The sequence below is a fragment of the Microtus oregoni genome, unplaced genomic scaffold, assembly GCF_018167655.1.
Source record: "Microtus oregoni isolate MIOR12 unplaced genomic scaffold, Mior012 000036F_ref0000092, whole genome shotgun sequence".
In the NCBI taxonomy this organism is placed as follows: Eukaryota; Metazoa; Chordata; class Mammalia; order Rodentia; family Cricetidae; genus Microtus; species Microtus oregoni.
The window spans coordinates 20,004,727-20,020,154 of NW_024543095.1; the positions used below are offsets into that span (position 1 = coordinate 20,004,727).

The 15,428-nt window shown below is 43.7% G+C and overlaps 1 protein-coding gene across 2 annotated transcripts in view; it reads left to right on the forward strand.

The window, feature by feature from the left end:
- Npr3 (natriuretic peptide receptor 3) overlaps positions 1 to 15,428 on the forward strand; it is a 59,548-nt gene that overhangs the window by 7,505 nt on the left and 36,615 nt on the right. For both annotated transcript variants that reach the window (XM_041631154.1, XM_041631153.1), the window contains exons 2-3: positions 3,969 to 4,091; positions 14,236 to 14,402. In XM_041631154.1, the coding sequence (XP_041487088.1) occupies positions 3,969 to 4,091; positions 14,236 to 14,402 (290 nt within the window). The remainder of the gene's footprint in view (positions 1 to 3,968; positions 4,092 to 14,235; positions 14,403 to 15,428) is intronic.

Sequence of the window (15,428 nt, forward strand, 5' to 3'; positions counted from 1 at the left end):
AGAAGGCAGAGGCAGGTGGACGTCTGTGGTTTTCAGGCCAGCCTGTGCTATACAGCAAGTTCTGGGACAGGACAGGGTCACACAGAGAGACCCTGTCTAAAACAAACAGAAAGCCAGTTAATGTTTATGTATTGAAATGCACGTTGATATCACAAAAGCTGTCTGCATTGACGTCCATTTGTGTAGGAGGATCGGCAGACCCTGTTTCTCTGTAAACCTTACCTGTTGTTGGGAGGTCCGGGGAGCTGGCAAGTTTTCCTGAGGATGACACATGCTTCCGTACATTCCCACAGCTGTACTGAATCTGCGCATGTCACTTGTGCTTATTAACTGTGTAATTTGATTACTGTATAAAACAATGGAATATGAGTGAAAACAGGAAACTATCTCAGGAAAGAGAAACATTTCAAGTCTTTGATAAATCATACAAAGGAAAGTTTGCTAAACGTGCCCACAGCTCAGTTAGGCATGAGTGAGATAACCCTAAAAGATCGTGGAACACCCTGAAAAGCTAGGGTTCTTTATTCTAAGTGCTTTGTTGGTGGTATTAAATTCTTGCTTCGGCTTAAACTAGAACTAGATGACAACATGTGTTGTGGGTTTGGATTATCTGAGAGAAATAATGCCCTGCACCTGACCTTGGGCAAGAGGATTCCTTTTGGGAGTAAACCGTATACTCGACACAAAATGGTCAGGACTGAAAAGAACCAAAGTCTAAACAGGTGGATGAGTGTTGCTCTCTGACACACTTGCTCAGCCACAGTCAGAAAAATTAATCAGAAGCAGTGGTAGAAATAGGGGGAGAAGCAAGATAAAGAGGCAAAGCAGGAATGTAAAAGCATAAGGACCGTGAAAACCAGGTCATCCGGGACTTTGGGGTGCTAATTTTTTGGCCTCAGGGTGCAGTCTCTTTTATCCTAGGGCAGGGATGGCTCTAAAAAGGATGCTTTGGGTCAACATCCAGTACCTTTGGATGCTTGAATCCCCCCACCCCCGCTTCTCCGATTCTTATTACCTCCTTTGTAGCATCCGATTGCTTATAATTTGGCTTCCCAGTTAGCATGCCTAGATGCAGGAGATATCCACACAAGTGTATTCGTGACCATTCTGGTCCCCTATGGAACTTAAGCAAACCACAGATCTGACAATCTGTTTATAACAACTTGTAGGCTAGGTGCCCAATGTGCTAGCAGAATCCAGTTGCTACATATGGCTATTGAGATACACTGAACTCTAAACACTGGATACAGATTGATAAGGGATCCTTAGTAGACAGCCAATCAGAGCTCCATGGACCCCCCTGGAGATACCCATTCTTGGAATCCAGGCTCTTCAAACTTGCCCAGCCTTCGCCTCTTGTTGGCTATTTTACGAGATACTCGGCCTGTGATTTTTCCCATTGAAGGGGCTTGATCTACAATGAGGGCTCAAGTTAGTAATTAGGAGTTTCTTTGAGAGCTTCTTTATTGAGACATCTTGGGATTTTTCTAAAATCCCAAATGTATAATTATTTCCAAAAGAAGCAACGCCTACTGTTATGGGGTTCAGGAATTTTGCTGTGTCCCCAAACCATGTTTCCTAAGGTGCTGCTACCCTGTGCACGAAGCCTTTCTGTAGTTAGAAATGTCCATCATAGCCTGACACCCTGAGCTAACGCGCCTAGTGAACGGCGTATCAACAGGAGTCCAGGCTGCCATGCAGAATGGCAAGGCTGTTTGTGCACAGCCTGCAGCTTGTTTTATGTCTTTTAGCACCTCAGCTTTTACAAAGAGCACACATATCTCAGAGGGCTGGCACGCATCACGAGAAGGCGGTTTTTTACAGTGCCCAGGCTTCTGAGGTTCTCCTCGCAGTCTGTGTAAGAGGCAAATACAGTTCTCCTGGTCAGGGGGAGGATTGGCTGGGCAGTGGCCAAGTCCCCATTCCACTGTAGCCCGTGTCACCCTTAGGTCACAGGCAACCATCTCTTAAAGCTGTGTAAAGCCGCTTATATTCGACAGCGTGAGTGCAAACTGTACGACCATGAAAAGCGAATGTGTGTGTGCGCTGGGATCTTAGTCTCTGTTCCCCTGTGTGTTGGGCCTCCTTCAAAATAATGTTTGTAAATGAACACAGAAGAAGGTGTGTACTCATGGATGATTTGCCAGAGGAATGTTCTCTCTGATCCCATCCACTGCTTTTCCCGGAGAAGGTGTTTACTGTGTTATTAAGAAAGAGAAGCAGTCATCATTGTCCCCTGTCTGTTTTCATTTGTCTGTTTTTTAGGCAGGGTTTCACAATGCAGCTCAGGTGGCCTAGAGCTCACTATGTAGCCCAGGCTGCCCTGAAACTTATGGCAATCCTCCTGCCTCAGTCTCCCATGCACTGGACTTATAGGCACAAACCACCATGCCCAGCTCTTCCTGCTGTATAGCCTTTACTTAGATTTCACCAATTGTTGATACGTTGTCTTTTTCTCTTAACATTTCATATACTTCCCCTCTCTTTCCTATCTCTTCTGATTTCCAATGTATGTATGTACATATGCATGTATTAATAATCAATAAACCATCCTTCTACCCATCCATCCCTTGTCGATCTATATCTATTTGATTTTCAGATAAGGTCCTCTTATATAGCCCAAGGTAGACTTGATTCTTCGACCTTTGAGTGTCTGGGATTGAACACTATTGAGATGTGTTTGTGTAAACATACATACGTACAAAATTACAAAGGCAATACAAAGATTATGTTATGAAACATTTGAGAACAATTTAACAGACCATGCTCTGTATCACTAAACTCATTTCTTTTTTTTGAGACAAAGTCTCATTGAACACAGTCTGGACTCAGATTTCGAGGATGGCCCACACAGTGCTGAGCTTACCGGTGTACACGCTGTACCCAGTTTTGTGTGGAGCTGAGGAGCAAAGCAATGGCTGTGGGCACGCTAGGCAAAGACTCTACAGACAGACTCATATCCCCAGCTTCCTCAAAACATTTAAGAACAAGGGTGTTTACATAAACAACTGCAGTAGTAGACAAGAGTCTTAATGCAAACACATCCTGCTATCTAACTACAGACCTGAAGTGAAATGTCACCTTACAGAAGAGTTGTATTTTAAGGAGCGTGGGTGGGTCACGCATCCCACCATCACCTGGGTTGGATCTGTCGCTGCTTCCTCCTGACCACATGCACTTTACCCGTTTGTATATTTCTGGCCTTCTGTGTGTTCCATCAGGAGGCTGCTGTGTCTATGTCCTCAAAGTGATTCTGCTTCCTATCGCTTGGTTGGGGTGTTGTTTGCTAAGTTTCGCTAAGTTAAAATTATTGTGCCTTTCCCTTTTACCCACGGTTTCATCTTGGAATTTAGCTACCCATAGCCATGTGGTTTGAAAACTTTAAATGAAAATTTCTGCAAGCAAACAGTTCTTAAGTTTTTTTTTTAATATTTATTTATTTATTTATTTATTATGTATACAATATTCCGTCTGTGTGTATGTCTGCAGGCCAGAAGAGGGCACCAGACCTCATTACAGATGGTTGTGAGCCACCATGTGGTTGCTGGGAATTGAACTCAGGAACTCTGGAAGAGCAGGCAATGCTCTTACCCTCAGAGCCATCTCTCCAGCCCCCAGTTCTTAAGTTTTAAGTTACTTTTGTTGTAGTATATTGTTATAATTGTTCTGTTTTATTATTATTACTATTGTCCATCTGTCACAGTGTCTAACTTAGAAGTTAAGTTTTATCATAAGTTTGTATATTTAGGAAAAAAAAACATGGTATGTTTTTCTACCCAACTTTTGGGAATGCTTTGGGATCTGGGATGTAACTCCTGTGGATAAGTGGTGACCATGAATTAGGTAGTTTACAAGGAGATATTCAAGACTATATAGACCGCCCAGTCTGCATCTGCGGTCGCCTGGTTGTCTTGGCCTGTTGTCAGCCTGTTGTGTTTGGGTGACTCACACATTGTTTCTCTGCCCAGTGGTTATCATGTGTGCCAGCGGCGACACCATCCGGAGTATCATGTTGGCGGTGCACAGACACGGCATGACGAGCGGAGATTACGCCTTCTTCAACATCGAGCTCTTCAACAGTTCTTCCTACGGTAACCGCTTCTCGCTTCTCCAGCTCTGCTCAAGTGACAGAAAGAGGAGTGAGGAAGAGTCAAAAGCTTTAGTGAGGTCCGTAGATGTGATTTCAGTTACCATGGGAACCGTATTTGATTTTGAAACTTCATGATCCTGAGCACTTCCACAGTGCCTCATAGTTTCTCAAGCTTTTCATATTTTTCCAAGAACCCAGTGGGAGCAAAAGTCACCTTGTACCGAGGGTGTCAAGGAAATTTTGTGTGGGTCAGCATAGTCCATTCCTAACTCCACAGGAACATACATGCCGGCACCAGATGTTCTTGTCAGGACAGATTGCCAGAATAATTTAGGTGTGATTTGGGATAGAATTTTAGGTAGCAGGAACAGATTAGACCTATAGGATATGAATTCTATCCTATAGGCTATAGACTAGAATATGCCAAGGTGTGCTATAGTTAGCACATAGCACATAGTTATTGCGTCATAAAATTTTAGTAATAAAATAATATGTAAATATATTGTTTATTCATATTATGTGTGTGTTTCTTATAGGCTACAATAGGAAATAGAATAATGAAATCTGCAAGTTGAGACAAAAGCATTTGGAAGTCTTTGTTCCTAACCCTCCCTTCTTGTAGCTTACTGCATGTTAATCCTTTCTTAAGTAGAATTTCATGAGTCACTGACATATAGGGTGAAGATATCTTCGATTCCTTATAATGGATTTAGGGAAACTCCCAAGGGCTGTGTAATAGAGGATTAATTTTTTTAAATAAAGTGTTTATCTGTATCTTGGTGTTTTGCCTGCATGCAGTCTGTGCATCACATGTGTGCAGTACTCAAAGAGGCCAACAGAGGGCATTGGATACCCTGGGAACTAGCGTTACAAACCCTTGTAAGTCACGCGGATGCTGGGTTTTGAATCTGGCTCCTCTGGAAGAGCAGCCAGGGCTCTTAACCACTGAGTCATGTCCCCAGCCCCCACGTAATGGAAGGAAGCTTAAGGGGCCCATTATGAGCACAAATACAAAGCCCTTTCCTCCCACTGTAGTTAGGACAGTCTCGGAAGTTGACACTTGAGGATTTTTTTTTTTTTACAAACATATACACTGACTTCTCAAGGCCACACAGCTCTTCTGAGAGCTTGCTGATGATGTATAGTTATTTAGATAGGATCCAAGCCTTTAAACATTCACTGTGGTTTCCTGCCCCCATTTCCTGGCTTACTTAAGCAGTGATCATTGTGTATATACAGATAATATAACACACTTCTGGGGAATAAAGAAAAGTTGATAGAAACAGAACTATCTGCTGCTTCCTGTAATGAATAGCCCCGGCCATGTGGTGTTTGCCGGATAAATGCAGTATTTCATGCTACACGCTACCGTTATAGTCTTTCCGTCCCTCTTTTCTGTTAAGCAGGATGTTGTTCTCACTTACTGACTTAAGTCTAGAATGTCATAATACCAGGGACTGCAACATTGAGTTCTTTAACACAGGGGTCAAAACAGGTTAAAGGGAAAACATCTACTCTGTCTTACAAGATGAAAAATGGAATTTAAGGTGATGTGTAAGAATGCATGCTATAAACAGACAAGCACATTTACATGCATTATGCACACAGTTCTAATAATAAAAGCTACTACTAGGATTCCTTTATCTACGGATAAAACTTTGCTGCTTTCCTCTGTTATTATAATAAGTGAGCATTGCTGAAACTTTGGAAAATCTATAAAAACAACTGGAAGAAAATAAGCTAAAATTCTACCACTCAGATAAAAAGTTAAATTGCAATTTCTTAGAAAGAAAAAGAAAATACATATTTTTGTCTATTATATGTATGTATATTTCGCAAGAATATTTTTCAATAAAATGATCATATTATGGTACAACTACCTAGTATATCTTCAATTAATCTCTATTTCTTAACACTACCCCAGCCTCTTGTTATTAAGAACAGCACATTGAACAGTCTGATACGTATATACACTAATAGTCACACAGTTAGACATATATATTATATAGTATAAATTCCTAGAAGTGCAAATGCTGGCTCAGTTGTTATATGTAAACATTGATAGGAATTGGCAAATTTCCTCATACAGAGGTTTTATCAATTTATATATAGTTTTGGATTATGATGAAATTTTCTGTACTGGTATATCCTTTATCAATTTTGCAAGAATATCTTCATCAGAATTTATATTTTTGTTCATAAGCAAAGTTTCTGTAGTTTAATTTTTAATCTATTATTCTAAGTGTGTGTGTGTGTACACATGCTGTTGTATGTGTGTGTATACACTTGCTGTGGTGTGTGTGTGTACACGTGCTGTGGTGTGTGTGTGTGCACGTGCTGTGGTGTGTGTGTGTGTACACGTGCTGTGGTGTGTGTGTACACGTGCTGTGGTGTGTGTACACGTGCTGTGGTGTGTGTGTACACGTGCTGTGGTGTGTGTGTGCACTTGCTGTGGGGTGTGTGTGTACACGTGCTGTGGTGTGTGTGTACACGTGCTGTGGTGTGTGTGTACACGTGCTGTGGTATGTGTGCATGTGCTGTGGTGTGTGTGTACACGTGCTGTGGTGTGTGTGTACACGTGCTATGGTGTGTGTGTACACGTGCTGTGGTGTGTGTGTGTGTACACGTGCTGTGGTGTGTGTGTACACGTGCTGTGGTGTGTGTGTGTGCATGTGCTGTGGGGTGTGTGTGTACACGTGCTGTGGTGTGTGTGTGCACTTGCTGTGGGGTGTGTGTGTACACGTGCTGTGGTGTGTGTGTACACGTGCTGTGGTGTGTGCGTGTACACGTGCTGTGGTGTGTGTGTATACACTTGCTGTGGTGTGTGTGTACACGTGCTGTGGTGTGTGTGTGCACTTGCTGTGGGGTGTGTGTATACACGTGCTGTGGGGTGTGTGTGTACACGTGCTGTGGTGTGTGTGTACACGTGCTGTGGTGTGTGTGTACACGTGCTGTGGTGTGTGTGTGTACACGTGCTGTGGTGTGTGTACACGTGCTGTGGTGTGTGTGTGTGTACACGTGCTGTGGTGTGTGTGTACACGTGCTGTGGTGTGTGTGTGTACACGTGCTGTGGTGTGTGTGTGTACACGTGCTGTGGTGTGTGTGTGTACACGTGCTGAGGTGTGTGTGTACACGTGCTGTGGTGTGTGTGTACACGTGCTGTGGTGTGTGTGTGTACACGTGCTGTGGTGTGTGTGTACACGTGCTGTGGTGTGTGTGTGTGTACACGTGCTGTGGTGTGTGTGTACACGTGCTGTGGTGTGTGTGTGTGCATGTGCTGTGGGGTGTGTGTGTACACGTGCTGTGGTGTGTGTGTGTGTGTGCACGTGCTGTGGTGTGCATGTGGAGCTCAGAAGACAGTTTTATGGAGTTGTTTCTCCTTGTGTGTGTTCTGGGGACTTATTTTTTTGAGACAGAGTCTCTCAAGTATCCCTGGTTATCCTGGAACTCTCTATGTAGAGCAGGCTGGCCTTGAACCCACAGAGATCCGCTGACTCTCTCCCAGGTGCTGCATTAAAGTGTATGATACTATGCCTGGGCAAACTGACTGCTTTAGCTTGAGCAACTAGTGACTTTTAGACTTAGAGAAAACTTGCAAAAATCATAGACGTCATGCATATCTTTATATTTAAATTACATATTTATACATTAAAACCTTAGTCTGTGGATTCAAGTTTTTGTTATCTCTTTAATTTTTTTTGTTTCAGATTCACGTCTTTAATGTTATGTGTGCGGGTGTGTGCCTGGTACGTGTGCAGGTGCCCACAGAGGGCAGAAGGCATCTGGTTGTGAGCCACCCTGTGGTGCTGCGAGCCAAGCTCAGGTCCTCCGCAAGAGCAGCCAGTGCTCTTCACTGCCATCTCTTTACCTCCAGTTTTGCCTTCTTTAATTGCAAAATGATTTCACACAAATCACAATGAATTCTCGATGTTTCTGATTAAATCTGCATTATTTTACATTTTACCGTACATTTGCTCAGACTTTGAGTTCTGATCTCAGTCAGCCTGAGAGACTGACCCCTATACTGTCTTTCTACTAAGACTTAAGAGTCAACAGCTTAACTTGATCTTTGAACAGTGAGTTAACCTGCCCTCCCTTGCAGCCTTAGTCTGTTCGAATGATACACCAGGCTGAGGAACAAGTCAACACAGGAGAGAATATATGTTAAATGTCCCCCATCTTGGAAGCATAATGACTATTAAACAAATATTTGCCACTCTGATTGTTAGTCTTAGTTCGCTTGGACCACTGCGCATGGGACTTTAAAAACTGTACAGCTTTTGAACTTTTCTCTGATGCTAGTTTTATTTCATGTGATACATTCTGCTGCTGCGGCCACCCACTCTCAGTTCATCCACCCTACGGGGCTGCATGCATTATGAATCACACCTGCGAGCGATTAGTCCCTCAACTGGAGTGGCACAGATGTAGAGGATTCTTTGACCTGAAAGAGCTCTGGAGGAGGGAGGTTCATGCTAGGGATCTGTCAAGAAGGTCATTACTGTTAAAAGCTTCTTACGTTTCCTGTGTCCCTTTTCAATTATGGAAGATTGTGGCCGGGGCTGCAGGGGCGTGGCTTAATGCTAGTCAAGCTAGGTCAAGGACAGCAGATGTGAGATCCTTCCAGGTGACTCTGCTCTCTTTGTTGGTTTTTTATCCAGGGGTAGCCAATCCCAAACAACCGGAATAGCTTCCTGTTGTTTGAGAATAGCTACCCCTGGATAAAAAACCAGGTCAAAAACTGCGTTTTCAGTTGGACTCCCCAATATCAAAACCAGTGTGAGATTCTGGAAGTGGGGAGGGATGGTGGGTGTTGTGTGGCGCCTTTCTGTGTCTTCCACAGACCCTGAAGTGTCTTCTACCTCAGAGCATGAGCGACCAATGGAAACATACAGTGGACAGACTCACCTGAACCAGCATTCCAGAGTATCATTATGAGGGTCTTCTTTGATAATTTAACCCCCCATAATCAGAGTTGTAATTCCAAAAGTTTCTACCATCCGGCTTTACAGACATCCCCTCACACAGACTGTATAACAGTTCTAGAAAAGGGGTTCTGCATCTTCCTCAGCAGCAACCCTTTAATACTGTTCCTCATGCTGTGGGGGACCTCCAACCATAACATTGTTTCATCGCTACTTTGTAACTGTAAATTTGCTACTCTTATGAATCGTAATGCAAGTATCTAATTTGCAGATAGCTATCTAATATGTGACTGGCAGAGGGGTTGAGACACACATGTTGAGAACCTCTAGAGGCCCAGCATCCCTGGCATCTGTTTTCACTGGTACTTTTAGAAAACATAGTTGACAGCGTGTCTCTTCTCTTATTAAAAGTCTCAGTCTCGCTGAGCCCTCAGAATTATCCCCAGTCTTGCCCAAATTTTATGGCCACAAGAGTTCAGCGCATAATACAACATGGGGGAATGAAAGTATTTGAAGGGATTTTTTAAAACTGAACTTCAAAAAAAACCCTAGAGAGTAAGCAGTTGTACTGCCCTACAGATGTTTTCATGGCATCTACTGGCATTTCTCTCTAGTCCTATTACCCTCTTCACCACCGTCTCCAAAGGGGTAGAGTGGGAAGCTACTTGCACAATCCCATCCGCAACTGTGGCCGCACTCACCTCGCCTTCCTGAGAACTCAGACAGCAGGAATTCAGGTGAGGCGGAGAGTCAAACACAGACATAAGAGGAGGGATTGAATTTATAACGCTTTGCCACAAACATGATATATGCACACGAAAGTGAACTTGGAGCAGAGGGAAAAGACAGGGATTCTCATATAATCCCTTGGCTGGAGTGGTTGCCTGGCAGCATCTCAGGACGTCTTCTCTTTTTCCTGGGCTACCATTTTCCTTTGAACCCATGTGTTGTGCACTACAGATGCAGTCTTAAATCTTGGAGTGCCTCAGCTTTGAGGAGCCGAGCCTAGATGGGACAGGGATCTGGGCCTGGTTTGCATTTGCTCCTGCTTCTGTGATTGATCTCCTAGTTCCTTGGTTTCCTCATCTGGAAGGGATCACCACTCAAGGTTTTCCATAGGGTTGCTGTGAGAATAGGAGAGCGCAATGCTACAGGCAACGCAGCTGTACCGGATGTGGACCATGCAGTTGGCGGTGTCTGGGAGCCTAGCCTCTGGCACTGTGGGACACTGGGCCTGTGTAGACTGGGTAAGGTGAGGCATGATGGGTGCTTTGCTTTCACTTACGGTCACTGGAGCTGAAGAGCTACAGCGGTTGGCAGGCAGGGTAGATGAATGACAGGCAAGGGTTTCTTGGACAGATTATGGTTCCCAGATATTCCTTCATGTCAGATGACATACGTTGAAGGCCTACTGTGTGCTCAGTCCTTGGAGGTGCTGGGAGCTGCAGGATGTCACAGACTTGCTAAACACAGACTGTCTTCCCTTTCATACATGTTCTGGATTTTCTTCACTCAGTGCAAGCTTGAGTTTCTGTAATATCAAAATCTGTCCTTCTTCCCTTCCTCTCCCTTCCCTCCCCTCCCATCCCTTTTCCTCCCCTCCCTCTGTTCTTTTCTTCTTCTCTTCCCCTCTTTCCTTTCCTGTCATGTCCCAATCCCCCTCTTTGGTACACGGTGTTGCTTAGTTGCCCAGAATGGCCTGAGACCTGCCATCTTCTAGCGCCTGTCTGAGTCCCAGCAGACAGAAGAGGTATATAGGTATGCACCTCCACATGGGCTTGCGATGTTGTTTTGTGTGGCCTGGGTAGTCGCTGGTCACATGCCACACCTGGCTGACTATTGAACACTTGAAATGGGGCACATGCTATGAAGGAATTGACTTTTCAGTTAATTTGGGTTTAAATGGTAACACGCACAGCCGGTGGCTGCTCCGTGGGATGATGTAGCTCTAGCACAGCCTCGGGTGGTTTCTAACTACTCCTTTCTGGAAATCTTATGCTCCCGGCTTTGAGACCACTGTTTACTTTCTGGTTCTGTTAGTGCCTCTTTATCCCTAACTATTTCTGTTCACTAACAACAGGTTGTGCTCAGCCCTCTCCTTTTCCTCCTACACTTCTTCTTTAGGGTAGACAGCCCCTGGGCTCCAACCCTGATCTGGGGAGACATGACACCCAATGCTTTTTCTAGCCTGTACTCCCTCTGGCTTCAGACTTGTTTCTAGCCTTAGCCTGGCAGTATCCCGTAGGCATTCTGCAGTCAGCTTGGATCTGCAGTGACATTAACACCGTCGTTTCTTCCCATGCTTCTCTTCTAAGGACTGTCACTGTCTCTCTTCTTCCCTTGGCATCCTTTGAGATACAGTTTCCTCTCTGTTGACCTCCCCTCCCTCACCACTGTAGAGTTTGGGATTCCTCTAGTACAGTTGTCTTCTTTTCATTCTCCTGGGTTCTATTTCTTTTTGTGATTATAAAAGCAGAAAAATATTTATTTTTGGAAAAAATTTACTATTTTATCAAAAATGCCAGAAAGTTAATAAAATAAAATAAAAAGATATAAGAAAAGGAAACTTCTTGTGAGCTTGACCTCCTGGAGGCATGTTTTGTGTTTCTAGCATGTGACCTGCCACACACGACCTCTCTTACCCTTTTGCTTGGTCTACTGTGGCTGCGAAAGCTGTGTCTCCCCACTCTAATCCGCTGCTATTTCCTAAGGCACGGTCCTCATCCTGTCCTTCTCTGTTCCGCTCGTAAATCTCCAGAGGCACCTAGTTGTCTGCTGAATCAAATTTGTTCCCACTGATGGAACAGCACACCACATCGATCTTTGCTTTACTCAGGGTGTGGGAGAAGAACTCACTCGAGAAGTTAACGGTTGTGAGCAGATACCTACTTAGGTTGGTTTGAATTTATTCAGCATTGTAATTTCTATTGCTTTATTTTAGAAAACGAAACTCTAAAGTTATTAATTTTAGATCCTGTTTGATGGCATTATTAGACTGTGTGAAACATGTTCTTCCTGTTTCATTTGCTGTGATAATTGTTGTTATAGTTTACATATCTTTTCTATCATAGCATAAGGCCCCACAAGGTTAATGATTTCCCTTCTTAAGTCCCTAGAGAAAATTGAACTCTTATCCATTGATGAAAAACTCTAATTCTCTTTGCCTAGAAAAATCAGTTCTTATAAGCACTCCTACTTAGCCCTCTTAAACCTAGTGTGGGGGTCAAATTCAGGCACTAAGGTATGGTAGGGAAGTAGCATTAGCAGTTAAGACTGTGTCCTACTCTTGCGGAGGATCTGAGTTAGGGTCCCAGCATCCATATTTGGCAGTTCAACAATCCCCTGTCGCTCCAGTTTGAGGAGACCAGTGCCTTCTTTTGGTGTCTTCAGGCATGGGTGTATGTACACATGCCCATAATTAAAAGGAAATAAAACTGAAAACAAGAAAATTGTTTAATAAATGCTACTTGTATGTCTGTAGGAAGCAAGTTTCTCCACGGGGACTCTTGGACTTGAGGGTCTTCCATGGCTGGCGACTGCTGTGCTCTCTGGGTCTTGGGGACTGAGAACCTGTCTGGGTTCCCCAGCATTTGACAGAAGCACAGGTCACTGGCTCTAGAGCCAGGCCTGACTTCTCTTAGGCTATGGTCACCTAAGGATTTGAGAGGTCACAGAAGAGGAAGAGGAGGAGGAAGTAGAGGAGGAAGAGGAGGATGACTTTTGTCAAATTTTGTTTGGTAGTTTGAAATTTTAATTTTGTGGTCATTGAGCATAGATTTGGTCTTTGACAAACTATGTTCTCAGCTCTGTTTTATTTATCTTTAGTAGCTCCCTGGGCATAGTAAGCAATTAATAATGGCTGCTATTATTAGGATTCTGATGAAACAGATGGCTTCCACAAACACATTCTCCACTTCTGCCTTTCCTCATCTTCCAGACTGAGATCCATCTTCCTGCTGGATACTATACACGTTTGCACCTTTGCCCAGTGGTGTGAGTTCTGCCAGATCCGCCTTTCCACCTTCTTCTCCACCTATTAAAATCCTATTTACACATTTAGGACCAGACTAATACCTTGTCTCCACATGTGATGGCTTCTGATTGGAGTTCGTTGCCTCTTTCCTCTGCTTTGTTTTTCTGTACTCCATCCCTATGGGTGTTTACATGGTTTAAATCTCTTTCTCAAATTTGGTCTAGACTGTTGAAGACATTTCCAGTGTTCTCTATGGCTATTGTAGAGTTGTGCATGTACCGTGCACATAGTTCAGATGCAAGGTTAATAATGAGGATTCCTTTGAAATGCAGCTTATTATCATAAGACAGAGGCCCACTTCATCTTCAAGCTGTAAAGATGAAATCAATAAAAGACAATGATACCTTCCTAGATGATTGACATTTACTATGTGAGGCAGGGGCTGTGAAGCAGAAGGCTGCTCAGTGTCTCTGTGCCTCCGTTTCCTTACCGGTCAAATAGAAAGGATAATATGATGATTGAGTTTATAAATAACAAGTGTTTAAGATATCTATTATCCATCCATCATCTATGTATGTATGTATGTATGTATGTATGTATATATCATCTATTTTTTGTTATTTATACTCAAAATACTCATTACACTTTACATACTGATTTAGCATTGTTTTAAATGAGTAATTTTGATGATGCTGCCAATACAACACAGATATAAGCCCTCAAGTCCATGTAAACCACTTTCATCCTGGAGACAGGAAGGAAGGATCAGTAGCCTTCAACTTTTAACCATGCTAACTTAGTCTGCATGGAGTCCATCCCCATGCCTTACTGCAACCTGCCATTTTAGGCCTGAGTAGCATAACAAATAGACTTGGCTCACCCCCATAGTGGAGGGTGGGGATTGAATGTAAGTATGCATGGAAAGGAACAAGAACTTCCCTTTGCTTCTGCAGGGCCACAGTTCCGGGGGCACGGTGACAATTGCAGTTCCATGGTTATTCTAAGACAATTGCATCAACTGAGCTCGTCTGTCTCTCTCACATTTCAAAGGAACATGTGTCCAAAGGGACTTCTTCTCCTTTAATGATTTCGACGTTGTCACATTAGACCTAAGTGCGAAACTATGACAATGCCTCTTGCCTCAGCTGTCCAAAGTACCACATAGGGACACATCGCAGTAGAAGAGAGAGAATGGTCTCTTTATGGTGACTGGCTTGGAATTATAAATATTTTCATTTCCCCCGTAGGAGATGGCTCGTGGAGGCGAGGAGACAAACACGACTTTGAAGCTAAGCAGGCGTACTCATCCCTCCAGACAGTCACCCTACTGAGGACCGTGAAACCTGAGTTTGAGAAGTTTTCCATGGAGGTGAAAAGTTCTGTTGAGAAACAAGGGCTCAATGAGGAGGATTACGTAAGTGCTTGATTATGAGCCTCGCCCTTCAGCATCCTGAAAACAGGCTTCCAATTAAACCAGAGGCGACAAAGTATCCCATTCTGAGCCATTCAGAAATTCCAAGTTCAAGTCTGAATGTCACTGTTGCCTCATGTGTGTGTGTGTGTGTGTGTTTTCCTGGCCGCTTCTCCTCTCCCCCACCCCCATCCCATCATCATTCCTGCCATTCACTTACACTTCTTCTTTGCAACAGCTGCAGGATGGAAAACTGCCTTTTCCTGGGAACCTGTAACGCAGAGCGGGGTGTCTGTAGACTCCCGGCATTTACTAAGCAAGGAGGGTATTGGGAGGAGGCAGTTGAAGGCATGCCCAAGTTTTGCACGCCTAATTTGTCCAAACCTTGGTGGTAGAGATATTTTAGGTTTTGGAGGCTCTTTCTTTTGACAATCCATGTCCTCTTCTTGGTTGGTCTGCTCCTGTCTCTTTCAGGGCACTGGGGTTTTTCGTCTGTGGCAAGCTGTTTCCTACTTGGGAGTTCTAGGTCTTCCCACTCCAGTAGGGCTCATGTTGCTAATTCATTTTAAAGAAGCCAAGTCCTAGGCTAAGGGTCAAGCCCCTCTCTGGGTGCTATTGTTCAGGCAGCCTTTGGCACTTTTAACTATGTTTCTGAGCTGTCCACAGTGTCGTAATGGCGAACCCTTCCTTTCTTGGGACAAAATGAATAGCAGGTTTTCGAGTTAGTGGGCTAGGGTGTGTGTGCTGGTCTGTCTTCCCTGCCAATAATGAAAACATAAAGGTATTTTATGTTCGCCTCTGTGTTATTTTACCTAATGGTCCATATTAGCTTTACGATTTGAAAACTCAGTGACAGTGTCGTTTTGTCTGGATTTCTCCCTGAAGTTGTTAAAGTTCAATTATTTCATCATATGCCATCTGACAATAATGAGACTCATTGGACAACGGTTGGCTTCTCAATACTCCTCTTGGATATTCTGGATTGTCACTTACGCTTGGTCAGAAAACTAAACCTCATTTCAATTATAG